At 35.0% G+C, this 15,470-nt stretch overlaps 1 protein-coding gene across 6 annotated transcripts in view; it reads left to right on the top strand.

The window, feature by feature from the left end:
- The window catches only part of LOC109432845 (regulating synaptic membrane exocytosis protein 2-like), a 48,243-nt gene that overhangs the window by 12,672 nt on the left and 20,101 nt on the right, over positions 1 to 15,470 (top strand). For all 6 annotated transcript variants that reach the window (XR_003894980.2, XM_029863357.2, XM_062858645.1 and 3 more), the window contains exons 8-10: positions 73 to 197; positions 272 to 479; positions 3,707 to 3,771. Coding sequence is in view for 5 of the 6 variants with exons in the window: in XM_029863357.2 (XP_029719217.2) it covers positions 73 to 197; positions 272 to 479; positions 3,707 to 3,771 (398 nt within the window). In the remaining variant the exon portion in view is untranslated. The remainder of the gene's footprint in view (positions 1 to 72; positions 198 to 271; positions 480 to 3,706; positions 3,772 to 15,470) is intronic.

Below are 15,470 nucleotides of genomic sequence, written 5' to 3'. Positions count from 1 at the left end.
ATAATTATTAGTAGTCGTTTTACATATGTAAATTTATGTTATGATATGTTTTTGCCTTTTTCATTTTTGTAGCGCGTGGTTTTGGAATGCGAGTGGTTGGCGGTAAAACAGGAACAGATGGCCGACTTTTTGCCTATATTGTGTGGACGGTTCCTGGAGGACCTGCTGAAAAGGGCGGTTTGCAGCAAGGTGACAAGGTACAGTCTAGTAGAGTGATTACATACATAAGAAACTCGGTTAGACACTAAAATACATGTTTTCATACTTTTAGATATTGGAATGGTGTGGTACTTCGTTGGTAGACCGTAGCTTTGAAGAAGTTTGTGCCATAATGGATAGAACCGGTGACGTTATCGAGCTACTGGTAGAGCATGCTACAGATTTCAGAATGTGTGACTTGTTAGATGATGGAACATCAGGAAATCCAAATAATCAAATGAAGTCGAATGCGGATATGTCAAATCTGGGATTTACATCAGGTAAGTTCTAAACTTGGTTCCAAATCCAAAAATGTACGCCAATTCGAACGGGTAAATAATTATAAAACTAACGTCCGGTGTGAGAGTTCGTCGGTGGTGAGAGTGCAAATGTTTTCCTCACAGTTTCACAACTATACATCTACAAAAAACACGCATTCATTTGAACGTGATTACCATACCACCGAAAAAATGCAATAAGCATCACACTTAGAATAGATCGCCGTATTCGGTGAAACGTCACCGAAACTGGTCTGTAAACAATCAAACTACAGTGTTGCGGTGAACTCGAAGCAATCACAGGAGACAATTTATGAAATCTAAGAATTTATCAAAGACCCGGTGAAATCAGGCTTATTTTCAGGAGATCTGTCAAAATTTTACTGCACAGATCGGTGATGGGACTGAGATTCACAGTACGTTGACGTTCAGTGATTTATAAAATTTGGTCGTATAGGACGTATTATTATTATTATTATTATTATATTTCATTAAAGACACTTTACCAAATAAGTTGGCATTCGTGTCCATTGGTATAGGTCGTATGTTTGCTGTGATTCCTATGCAGATACGACCTATTCAAACCAAACGCCAGAAATCACTGATCATATCATAATTACATAATCATTACTGATGTATCGTAGCTGTTGAAATTACGGTGAAATTTTACCGTAATCCATCATCGCAAGTCTTTGGAGATCGGTGTGGCTGCCAAAAATCAAACTGACATTTATTTTTATTTTTGGAATTACCAATTATAATAGGGTAGTTTACACCGTACAAAAGTGTAGCATAACGACCTATTTTTCCATGTGTTTTAAAGTGTTGTATAATGAAGCACATTTTATGCAACAGAAAAGCGATGCAGCGCGACATTGACATTATGTGATTATTTTTCTAATACTCGGAAGCAGCGCCAGTAGCTTCTTCTACTTACGCGACGATAGCCCGAAAACTTATGACAGCTGCGCGGTTCTGCCTCACCATAGCCTATCTGGTCGAACAAAAAAGTTGGCTTATACTAGTGGATGTTCACACGTGGGTTCCTTTGAAACATATGCTAGTGCAGCTAGAAAATATCATTCCCATGGCATATTTAAAAAAAAAGTATGCAATTTGTTGCAAAACTCGTTTTTTTTTTTCAGCACTCGTCGTATTTACCCAGTCAACCAGTGATCGTATAAGATGTTGCCTCCTCTCCTCCTCTCCTCTTGTTGGCGTAACGTCCTCACTGGAACAAAGCCTGCTTCTCAGCTTAGTGTTCAATGAGCACTTCCACAGTTTTTAACTGAGAGCTTCCTCTGCCAATGACCATTTTGCATGTGTATATCGTGTGGCAGGCACGAAGATACTCTATGCCCAAGGAAGTCAAGGAAATTTCCTTTACGAAAAGATCCTGGACCGACCGGGAATCGAACCCGTCACCCTCAGCATGGTCATGCTGAATACCCGTGCGTTTACCGCCTCGGCTATATGGGCCCTTATAAGATGTTGCATAGGATGTTAAAGTGGAGGCGATATGTGTACATTTTACATGCGCCTAAATGGAGGCATGCACGCATATAGCCTCCACTTTATCATCTTATACGACATCATGTATGAATACTGGTTGTCTGGGTATCCAACTCGGCAAGCATAAAAAGTGTCCATACTACGATTTAAGGCTTTTTACGACATTATCAGCATCGGCAGCCATGTTGGATATGTGGCTCGAAATTTCAAAGTGATAATTCTCAGCCACGAAAGCGAGTATTGGTATGAAGAAGTATCATCCCATATGCTCACTCGCAGTGATTGCGATGATACTTTTTCAGCTGGGTTACCGCAGAATTATCAGTTTTTTATCACTTCAAAAACGCGAGGCAAACAATCATTGAAAAGCGAAAAGTCAATGATTCGTTTGAAAGCACAGTGATGCATCATGACTCCTTAAGTGCATTCAAATCTACTTTGACATAAAAATCCATGGCTACTATGATCAAATGGTGTGTATTATGCCTCTCGAGAAAAATCAGAATATGGCGATAATCTGCCTTCGGCTACTGATATAAGCGCAACAGTTACTAACCATAACAGCGTCACCAATTCCGATAAAATTCCATCCCATTATAAAATCGGCCTTTTTAACACCCCCCCCTTTGTCACACTTTTTGTATGGGACCTCAATATTTTTTGTATGGGTCGTCACGCTCTGCAAAACCCCCCCTCCCCCCTAAAAGCGTGACGTAATTTGTGCACGGCCCCTTGCCGTTCAGCAGAAACACAATCAAAAACATCTGTCACTTCGCGAATCTCACGTCCTTTTGTTTTGGGCGGGAACATATTTCCTTTTGTTTGCAATGATGTTTCAGATTATGTGAAAGCTATCTGATTTCACGAGTACTTCCCCTCAGAACCAGAACAAAAGGCAACAATAATATCAAACTAGCTGTTCCCGCCAAACTTTGTCTTGCCTTCGAGTTTTGACTTTCTAAATCCCAAATTCCAATTTTTGAAAAAATCGATTTTCAAACATATTGATTTTTATTTCTTTGAATCATGAACCTTTCTTGAGTGAATACTAACAAAACAGTACAAAGATGACCAAAATTGAACCACAGAGAAACCGAAGTTACACCACAGACAAAAACGATGCGAGCGCCATGAGCGAGCGATTTGCGAACTACAGAATATTTGAATAATCCGTTAAAAACGGGAAACGATGGGAAATGAGTAGAGTGAGACGTCTGTTTGTCTGTGCTCCTACTTTTCTAGAAATTGTGCACTACTTTTCAAGAAATTTAGGAAAAATAAAAGCTGCAAATTGATATTGGTTTAGTGCTATGGGCACCAGTCTGTGTGGGGCTTTAGGAAAATTCCCCGAATTCCATTACCTCGAATGCCATTAACTCGAATTCAATTTCCGCGAAGGGTTTTAGAAGCATATTACAGCGAACCCGTTGGACTGAGACACGTGAGGAGTTTCAGTACCCAACGTCCCCATCCCTATTCCCACCCAATAGGATTGTTTGCAGCCAATATCGATTGGGTTTCCCCATTGACAATGCATTTGAGTTCCCTAAACATTGGTACAAGATGCCCTGGTGGTCCCAATCCTTCCTGAAGAAATATATTTCTATGAACTGAAGGCTTTCTAAACACATTTAAAATTATAGTACAGTACCTACTGAACTTTAAGTTTGCTTCAAAGCCACATTTTAATTGAGGATTCTCAAATTTTGTCTTTTCAGAAAACGAACCAGTTGCTGACAAATCTCCTTCGTCACCAACCAGACGAAAACTTCCAAAAACACCGGTATAAATCTGCTAAGTTATCATCATCTTGTTTTATGTGTACTCAGAAACATAAACCAACCAATCATCTTAATTTCCATAATGTAAACACTTATCACGAAATAGGATTGGAAAATGTGTAATTGGAATAATTTGAACAGTCTGGAAGGATGCCAATCGTCAGTTTCGGAGAATGTTGGCTTAGCAGTATACTAAAATTACATGTACGTTCTCAGTAGTAGCTCTAGAATTTTCCTTTATAGATGGCCGTTTAGATCATCGGAACAGAATCACGTTTGGTCGAAAGAAGTTATTCACTTTGTTTATCGTGACAGTTGAGCTTATAATTTATTTTAAGCATATGCACTATATTTTCTATAGCATACCGGTCTAATAAGCATACAAGAGTTTCTAGAGTGCTGAAGACGGCTTTAATGGTATCCCTGGTAAAGTTAATTAAAGATAGTGTTATCATAGATATTACCCAAAGAAACAGACGTAACACTAAGATCAAACTATATTAAAATTATCGTCACGAAATCGTAATCGCCCAATGCTAATCATGGCGTGTTTGGACAAGCCGCCACTAGATGGCGGTAATGAGCAAACGTCAAACAGGAACAAAAGCGATACCAGCGCCACGACTGGTCAATTGAACTACCGAATATTTGAACCAACCGTTAAAAAGGTTATTGGTGGGAAACGAGTAGAGTGTGACGTCTGTTTCTCTGTGGATATTACTTGTTTTAAACTAAGCTATCATCGGAATAAAATTCAGTTTATTGTTTTTTTTAATGTTCTTATTAAAATCTGGATTTTTATAACATCCCCAACTGAGCAATTACGTTGAAATGTAAAATGATAGAAAGTCAAGCCTTCCGTCTATCGTTATTCTTTATCAGCCCTTATTTTTAATACTATGTTTTACCAGGGATACTTTCTTAATCGCAAGACATCTAAGCCAATGAATCATGATGTTTTATTTATAACTATGCTGGTGTCGACTACTTTTTTTTACAAATCATCTCATGAGGCCAAAGTAACACAATAGCAAAGTAGTTGTTTGATATCTATTGGGATAGAACTTACCGTTAGCAGTTGAATATTATAGAACAGTGGAATGATGGCACAGTTTTTTATTTATCTACTTCTAGCTTTATGTTTGCAATATTTGATTCCAAAAACAAAGTTTTAAATATTCACTCTATTTGTTAAAATGGTACACAAAACTGTGATTCGTGAATTGACAATAGTTTTCAAAATCAGCATAGAGAATTGTTGCTGACTGGTCAATAATTAGTATTGTTTTTTTTTTCGTAAAATATACATTTTTAATTTTTTTATTATTATATTTTATTAAATATATATTATTATATTTTATTAAATACTTTACCAAATAAGATGACATTCGTGTCCAACATTTTTTAAATGTTTTCGTCGACGTTCAGTAAGTTCACTTTGAGCATCCTAAGAAGTACTACTTGAGCAAAGCCTGACATCACACTGGAAGCAAATTGATAAAAATTGTTTATTTACAGCAGCAAATTTATATCTCAATTCGATATCAAACCATTTAGGGTAATTTTGATTTCTAATTTGGTTTTGATTTGCTGTTATTTCAAATTATTTTGAGTATTATAGAGAACAGCAAAGTTCGTAATGAGAGAAAATTACTTGAAAACTTTCTAGAATTTTTTGCTTTGAACAAAAGGTGTTAACAATGTTGTAAAGAATTTTAAGGAAGGAATGCATGGTCTGAATACTAAATTTTAGACATCTGTAAAAGCTTATAAAAAAACTGCGGAAAACCTGTTTGACATCAGAATCAGAGTATTTGTTGTAGAACAGAGAATTTTAAATTGCAAGCAAATTTTCAAAGTAAAATTTTGTAATCCAAGTTTTTAAAAATCTGGAATTTTCTCTTCAGTTTTATTGAGCTTGTTGAGCAAATTATGCTAACGAAATAACTAAGGTAGACGTCCAAACAAGGGATCTTTCTGAGGAAATCTCTAGAAGATTTTCAAATGGAATTTCCGAATTTTTCTAATAATTTTTGAAGGATTTCCTGGGAGTACAGTCACGGGAATCCATCAAGAAAATTGTGATTGTGTTTCCTGCAAAGCCTCTAGCGAATTCGACGAGCACTTTTTTTTTAATACCGCCAGACGGGGTGACATTGGGCATGGGGGGTAACTTTGGGCCGAAAATGAAGAAAAATGTTTCGCTCAAAATACAAATATTTATTAAAGTGTTTATCAAAAAGTGGATAGTATATGGTAAATGTACAACTTGCGTTGACCATCCGGTGTAGGAAAAAGTCACATTTAGTCAATTTTCCATTAAGAAATTGCACAGCAGAAAACAGCTGAACACCAAACATGCAATGAATTGCTGTTTTCTAGGTGTATTGAGCAGTTGTTTTGAAAAGTACCGTAATCCGGGGTCAAATTGATCACTTTAAAACAACTTTTGCGAATAACATCAGTGCCAATTCAATTATTGCCAAAAGAATTTCTGTAAAACCAGTACCCTGTAGATCTCCATGGAACCATGTGAAGGAATTTTGTTCAACAAATTTAAACTTTATGTTAAATAACTCCAAATATCAAAAAATTGGAAATGCCACTTTGGGGCGAAATTGATCAGTACACAATTGAGCATCGGTCGGAAAAGAAAATTTCCTTCTCCGCTTAATTTTGCTCTTCTAAAACCGAATAACGCGTTTAAAATCTTACAACTAGTGAATTTAATACTTTAAATGCAAAATTAAATTTTGAAATTTCCCCTTAAACGCCTAAAGGTAGGCAATTTAATTTGAAATAAGTGTTTTTTATCGCAATAAATGACTATTTCATCATAAAATGAACTTTTTTACAACTATTTCATGTTCTGATTAGCTTCATAACTTCCTAACCAAGGTTCCACAAAAATGTTAAAACAGAGAATTTACGGGAAGTCCTATTAGCAATCGATTGTTTAGTAGCAATGATTTCAGCTAAATGAATAATACATTTCAAATTCCTTAAAAAATAAGGCAAAACTAACTTTTTTCCAAAAACTAAAAGTCTACACTCATCTCTAGACAGCTACGAACTAGATGACGTAAAAAGTTTAAGATCATTACGACGCTTAAGAGTTCCTAGTATGGAATTACAATGTAGAACCCGAATGATCAATTTCACCCCACTGATCAATTTGACTCCGGTTTACGGTAATGAGTTTTCTTGGTTTTGTATGCTATTTTGCATGAAAAACTCATCTTCTATATATATAAAAATGAGTTTGAAGTCCCTTTGAGGCAACAAAACTCGATGAACCGATCAGCTTGACTCTTGTACGGTTCGGTTCGTATTCGTGTTGGCTGTGTTTATATGTCCAAAAAGTTACGAAAAACAACTAGAAAAGTAAGAAAATTGATAAAGTACTGATTTTCGTGAGCTGGGAAGGAAATCAACACAATTGAAATGAAACCAATCTAGAGTGCGGTGACGTTATGACCTCAACAGTTGTCAAACCACCACAGCTTGGCAAGACAAAGTTTGTCGGGACAGCTAGTTTATCATACAAATAATTCATTTTGGGGGTGATTTTGGACCATATAAAAGCAATGCAATCAGTACGAGAACCCTGCAAATGTGAATTAAAACAAATGTTATTTTATGCATAATACGGTGTAATTTTTTTGGAAATAAATCAGGCCAAACATGTCTAAAGGTCCTATCTGCAGAAGAGAGGCTCTCTTTGGTTTCCCTCTCTTTCGGTAATATCTCAGCTGTTTATTTCAGTAACAAATTTTGAAAACGACGTATAATCAATGGTTTAGCATTGATTATACGTCGTTTTCAAAATTTGTTACTGATTTGTATTATAATTGTCTCCTTGCATTGAACGATGGTCAAAACAATCGTCTTTTGATTTGTACTGCAAAAATAGTTGAAAAGTGTACCATTACATTGCAATAATTGAAAGAGAAAGTGATCAAAGAGAGCCTCTCAAATGCAGATTGAACCTATTGAAATGTTTGGCCTGAAATGTTAGATTCATTCAAGATAAAAAAATGATTGCATATCAGTTTCTATGTAGATGATAAAGAAATAATACTTTCGTCTTTTAAGAATGCCAGTTGTAGTTAAATTTAAGGGATAGTGGATGTATTGTATTGATTCATTGATCGATTGCAATGAATGTGATCCAACTTTAACGTTTGTTTGTCTGTGATGTTATAAAAGTGATTTGATACTGATAGGTTGTGCATAAGTATCTTTATATTCGATAGTTTAGATTTACAAGCGATATTTTCTTACATTGACCTGTTTTGTTCAAATTTTAGCGGTCGGCCCAATGTCACCCCCTAGAAGGAGTGAAATTGTGCTAATTTAAATTAATCTATATCGTTGTTAAAATTAAAGTTGAAGCATTTATACTTTAAACAATCCTAAATTGTATAAAAATGAACATGTCTACCGTGTTCAGCATGATTCAGAGCTAAAATGTTGTTGTAACGACTGACAAAGGAATGGACTACGCAATTTTGGCCCAATGACACCCCCACTGACGGTAGCTGAAATGTTCGGTAAAGCAACTGGTACTATTCTTTAAAATATTATTGTGTGAATTTGTAGCTAAGTTGGCTAGATTTATTAAAACAATCTCATCAGTAAGGTAAAATTTTTGGCAGAGCGGATGAATTTCCAAGAGGTTTTTCTGAAGGATGATCCAAAAGTTTTTGATGAAATCGTTTGCAAAAAAAAACCTTTTTCTTCGTAAGCTACAGGGAGCGGCACGAAAAAATGCGAAAAGTTCAAGGCACTATTACACTCTAAATATGGGATATATATGACTATTTTTTCATGACAGTGTATCTGTCATTCTGTCAATGTCTATATTCCAGCACTGCAAAATAAAACTGAACATATTTGATGTTTAACATGTGATAATGTAAGCCTAATAAGCGGGTATCAATAAACTGCGCGCCCAATGGTCATTAAACAAAATGACTATAACAGTAAAAAAATAGCTTAAATTCGTTGAACAACCAGACCACACTGATCCAGAGCCATGTAGTTTCACATACTAGATGAAATAAGTACACATATTTGATGATATTATAGAGAAAATTCAAAATTTTGTTTTATCAGATACAACATACATTGCGACCTGTGTACTTTTCTGCGGTTTGAAAATTCTGATTGTCTTCAGCTTCAGGCGCCGCCCTGTAAAGGTTAGTCACCAAAATGGGAAAATGTTGAATTAACTTTTCAGAAAACTAGCCTATTAGAGTTCATGGAACATAGATTGGTTAACGTCAAATGGACATAGATTGGTTAACGTCAAATGGACGAAAACGCTGTTTGAAGTTGAAAAACACTTTCGCATTTTTTCCTGCCGCATACTGTATAGGCATACCCCTAGGAACGGAAGTGTGAATTCCGCAAAAGCTACCGATCGCAAAAGCTTGCGATGAAAACAGAAAAATACATACGCAGTCGGGTGCCTGAAACTTTTACCAGTCTTTAGGCTGACCATCCGTCCCGTATTGAACGGGAACACAATTTTCAAACACTCGCCACTGCAGCACAGTTAATGTTTTTGACTCAATCATTCGGTCTTTCCAGCTGAATTTGCATTATTATCAATATGCAGTTCTGTTTTTGAACATTGATTTATTTTTTGTTGGGTTTCCAAAAAGTGTCCCGTTTTAAAACGGGACAAATCTGGTCAGCCTACCAGTCTTGGTAAAGGTGGTATGAACTACCAACCAAGCCAATCTGTTTAAAAGCACAGGTCGTACGGCAGAACTTTCACGCATTCGATGTATTCGTTGAATACATGGCCTCCTCGCCTAATTTCACCTTCTATAAAACAATTTTCACACTTGTTCGAAACCTAGCGAATAGGGTCTGGGACCATTTGGGCAGCAGCACCTATTTTGGGCACTTGCTGCTATAACTCAGTCATTTTCAAATCGATTGATTTGAATTTTTGAACATAGCTAGATACTGCGCCTTCCTGATCGTGTTTCAAAAATCAAATCAATCGGTTCAAAATTGACTGAGTTATAGCAGCAAGTGCCCAAAATAGGTGCTCCTGCCCAAATGGTCCCAGACCCTACTATCATATCTATTATTTCATTATCCACTTCGATCTCTACTCCCGTATACTCTGAGTAGAAAAAAAAACGATAAAGCCATAAAATGATTAAGTTATAAATATAATACGGTCTATAAATCAGAATTTGATATAAAAAGTTGTTCTTGTACGTTTATAACAATTCAATCAAGTATTTTTAAGTTTTTCTTGATTATGATCATGACAAATTGATTTGCATTAGTTATTTTTGTACATAACTGAGCCTAATTCCACAACTATTGATTGAAATAGCAAATAGAACATCATTTGTCAATGAAGTTAAAATAATTAGAGATATTGTGTACCTACCAAACCTATAAAACTCTTATATCTAATAAAAAAAGTGGCGAACGAAAAAAAAACATAAAACGATTGTTATATTCAGATTCGATTTCGAAAACACGTAACAGCTGAGAGAAATACGCATTTAGATGCATTGAAAGGTAAATAACATATTTTATAACCTTAGTAAAACCATAAATAACGTTGTTTCTAGTCTCAAGAACCCGGTGATGTGTAATCCATTTTCGGAATAACAATGCATGAAATTTAAGTACTTTTCGTATTCTTTTCATAAGTTACTGTATTAGTTCCGAAACATGCGATGTGCTGCAACAATAGAAAAACGTACATATTTTCTTATATCCAATCCTAATACTTAACTGTGATAATTCAATAAGCAAAGAAAAATTATAGAAATATTTTCCAAAAGAACATCTGCATGTAGCATTATTATCTCACTAACAATAATTGCTTCAACCTATAAAAGGCTGTACAATACAACTCAAATTCATGTATGATAAGTTATAGCATGACAATCTCATATTGTTCCATACATTTTGTTAATGGACTTCTAAATTAAGAGCATGTAGCATATGTTGCCCGAGCCGAACAATTTTCCAGTCTTATTATTACTACTAAACTGATCCATAACTCGTGATAGAAAAAGCAACATAAATCCTGACATTTTTATTTTCCTTATTGTAAATAATTAAAAATCGTTTCCTTTTTTTCATCCATTATAAGTAGCATGTATGTGAATGCTTGAAGTAAAATATGAAAAAAGAAGAAGCAATAAAGTTTGTACAAGAAAACACTGTAGAAATTGGAAACGATTTAGACACCTTTATTTTACAAAAGCATGTATTTGAAAGAATATTTATTTGTCAACATGAATATTTCCTTTCTGGCTCCTATATGCGTTTGTCGGTTACGTTTCTGACTAGACAACACTGTTACTATCGTGTTAAATGTACCTTTTTTCCCCATGAATTTGGTTGATAATCCTTATGAATATTTCAAAATTATGATTGAACTTGTCCACGATTGTCCACGATGAGGAAATATGATAGTTATTTGTCTATGGTTATTTTGTGTACACTGAAAGGCGGCTTGCAGTAATGACAAGCATAACAATGTTTTTAAATTTACCATGGCAAAACGTGATCATCGACCCACCAACGCTTCTTGTGTGCGTTTTGTTTCTTCTCACATCAACCGGTTCGATAGCCGAGTGGTAGCGTGCGAGCCTGGTGATGTCAAGGTTCTTGGTTCGAATCCGGTTGCCAACAAAGACTTTTTTAATTGAAAATCGAGTCCATGGTAAAATTGAAAACATAATTCTGTTGAATTGAGACGAAAATCAGTCTGCACAAATCAAGTGGCGTTGTGCATTTAAATTGAACCTCAGAATAGTAATTTTCACCGCAAGCCGCCTTTCAGTGTATACACTGATTTTAGAGTCCCTTGTTCGGCTGTTTCAATTTAGGTAAAAGTTAGTATTACCGAAGTTTAGCATAAGTTTACCGAATTTCAGTTATTTTCACCGAACATTCGGTAAACATTATCGGTGATTTGGTGGAGTTTACCGAGCGTTCGGTAATTTCTTGCTAAAATTTGGTAATGTTTTGCTGAACATTCGAAAATCTGAGCTTTTACTGAAATTCGTCTTCTTTTTTTTATGGCTCGACGTTCGCATTGGAACTTGGCCTGCCTTTTTTCAACTTAGTGTTCTTAGAGCACTTCCAGTTATTAATTGCATGGCTTTATTCTTTGCCTGCCATTGCATGAATTTTGTACATTCTGTTGCAGGTACAATGATACGCTATGTCCAGGAAGTCGAGAAAATTTTCCCGACCGGAACGGGAATTGAATTCGCCGTCTCCATATTGGCGATCCATAGTCTTAACCACTAGGCTAACTGGAGACCTGAAATACTGAAATTAAAAAAGCTGAATACCGCGCTCTATTTCAAATGAAGGATATACTAAAACTGACTTATTAAAATGGGTAAAGTTGTGTAAATGTGTGATGCAACTAAACCCCACTGTTCGGCAATGATATTATGGGAGAAAGTTTTGTATAGTGTATCAAACAATTGTCCGTAAGGATACGGACTCCGTACAGCATTTTTTTCGTCAAAATAATTTTTCATACGAATGTTCATAACTTTTTTATAAGTACGTCAATAAAAAACGCTGAAATTTTGACTAATCATAAATCATGTATTGAAGCTCCATTGGTAAAATTTTGAGCGTGATTGAGTAAGTTTTCTGAAAGTTATAGAACTTTTAGTAAAGCCTGATAAAAAAGATCATAAAAATACAACTAAATGGGTTATTACAATACGTTAAAACGAATGGTCGTTACCATTAATTTAAATGTTTCAAACGATAGAGCAACTACAAAACCTATGGTTTTCCGCCATAGCATTTATTGTAAAACTACATTTACAATAGAAAATGGGGGTTGCTATGTATCTTAACCATAAAAAATCCAAATTTTCTGAAACAAATTCAAGTTGACTACCATTCATTTTATATTGTTTTTGTTATTGAAATCTCTAGTGCCATTGATGTGCACGAATTGTAGTTCCAATACAGCATTTTAAGCAGGAAAATACGTATACAATATAGTATGTTGTTTAGTAATAAAAATTATCATTATTCTATGGTAGTTTATGGTGATTTTATTGGAAATTTTTATCAGGGTTATTAAACATAATTTCAATACTCTATGTCTCAAAGAATATTGGATGAAATATTTTCAAACTTTTTTGGTGATACTGTAAAAAGCTTTTATCCGGGAGATAAAAGGTGATATATCTGGGGTTCGAGCACAGATTTTGTCCAGTCTAAGAGAAATCATTTAAATAAAAAAAACCAAGAATCATATGATTACTACCAATGTGTCTAATAAAAGGTTTCAATCTATATTTTGTAGGAAAATGCAGAAATCAAGCTAATAGGGTATATGTACCATTCCTTGGCCTAATTTGCAAGCCGCCTTGTCAATTTTGACCATAACTCATGAATTAATAGCACTAGGAATAATATGTTGACCCTTTTACACACTCTAGGCAATGCATGTTTCACCAATTGAAAGTAAACTAACGTAAATATTCAAGAATTTACTTAATTAAGTTGAAAAGATTCGATGCGATGGTATGCAACGTTGGTCTATGGTACAAAAATTGGCCTATTAGTGGATACAACGTTGGCCTATTGCTTTCCATTAACTAGAACCACTTACTAACTCATTTTTTTAATATTTCTGCTGAGGTATTATCTGTATTTGTTCACCAATCTTACTTTTAAATTACATTTTTGGAGCCGAATTTTCAAAAAACTATAAATAAATCACTTGAACTAAAGTTCTTTCTTAATTTAGTAACGAAAACAACGCAACCTTATTAGGCTGACACAAATTTCGATTTTCTCTAATGTCACCCACCCCTCGGTAAATTTTGGTCGGAATTCGACATTTTGAGGGGGAACACAAATAAATTATTCAAAAATTTAAAAATTTTGAACTGAAATTAAAGTTGTCGAGAAAATTTCTTAACAAATCCGATGAGTTTTACGATTTTGCCTTATTGTTAGGGTGATTTTTCATCAAATTCATTTATTATTTATTATCCTCCCCCTTGACGAGCCAACGAGCAAAGTGACAAAAGAAGAAAATGAGATTTGTTCCGGCCTTATTGTGTTAAATTTTTACAGTCACCGCACACAAAATCTTTCCTCCTGTTCGTTTTTTCTGGTTCTTACGCAAGCAATGTTGTTGACGTCACTTTATCGGTGTTATTGACGTCACTTTACTGATGGGCCAAGATTTGGGTGTCCTCAATATTCGGCCCACATTCAATTTGTAAAATAGCTATTATTCATTGAAAACAAATATACAAGTTCAAAATAGCGTCTTTGACCGTCGCATCAAATGTTCACTTATTGAAAAATCAATTTGAAATGTTCCAGAATCATGCCATTTATGATCATGTGTATAGACTACCCACTAAGCCGAAGAATCGTGGCGTCTACAAAAGCTAAACAAAGTGACATTTTCATTCAATTTTAATGCTCCAAAGTGCTAAAATTGAAACGAAATGTTACAGTTGTTTGGCGCATAGCTTTTCCTTTATCCAGTTATGCGTGTTTGTTGGAATTTTTTGTTTACATTAAGATAGGCCGAACGAGGGGACTATGCCAACGAAGCATCCCGATACCCTACTTGGTTTTTGTATTAAAAGTGGCATCAAAGCATTATTCCTAATCCTAAAATTATATTAGGATCTAGTAAAAAATAAATTTATACTGATTTAGAACGCACTATGGCCAAAACTGATGAGAATTTTCAACTTATATGTAGATATAGGGTGACGATGGGTATTATCGGCAGGTTTGTTCTCTTCGTCATAGGGGGTTTTTGTGGACCGAATTGTCTGAAATTGGGGCATATAACTTAGCTTGATTGGGAAGGATTTGAGGCCAACTCTGAGACCTACAGGTTTCAGAAAACCCCCCATGACGAAGAGAACAAAACTGCCGAGAATACGTAAGTTCCCCTATAATGCGAGGTATGCACTTCAAACGGAATCGCTCAAGTAATTTTCGTTCAGTGCATTATTTTTCCATGACCGGAATGGTCAAAAAATTTAACACAGCAAGCCCCATTTGATTTGAAGTTTCGTTTTAGCTCCGTACTAGATCCGGAAAAAAGCGACGCTTTATTAGTTCTTGAAATGGGGCTTGCTGTGTTATATTTCTTGACCGTTCCGGCCACGGAAAAATAATGCACTGAACGAAAATTACTTTAGCGATTCCGTTTGAAGTACATACCTAGCATTATCACAGCAAAAGGTACCGTGATTTCGGGTGAAATTGATCACTTTTCGAAGTTTTTGGCGAATAATTTTTGAATAATGATCGATATGGTTAAATTTAATGCTTATAAATAAGTACGTCCATGGTTTTCATCAGTCAAAGAGGTTGAAAATTCTACTGCAAATCATTTTATTACAAAAAATATCATTTGAAATAAAAAATCAAAAATGTTATTTTCGGGGTGAAATTGATCAGTCAGTGAAATGTTGTTGTAAGTGCTGAAAATATTTTTTCCACCTAAACTAACCACCCCGGAATGCGCAAAGCTATGCAAAACTTTTACAAGATTACTAAATTTTTAATTATTTAAGTTCGAAGTTTAACAAATCTTAAGAAAACGCCTGAAAGTATGCAATTTCCATATAAAATATGTTAACTTCCAGAAAAATACAATTTTATGCATAAATTTCAATATTTATAGAACTTTTGC

This window comes from Aedes albopictus, chromosome 3 (assembly GCF_035046485.1).
Source record: "Aedes albopictus strain Foshan chromosome 3, AalbF5, whole genome shotgun sequence".
NCBI lineage: Eukaryota > Metazoa > Arthropoda > Insecta > Diptera > Culicidae > Aedes > Aedes albopictus.
The sequence above is the reverse complement of the archived record's forward strand: the minus strand, read 5'-3'. Positions and strand labels throughout refer to the sequence as shown.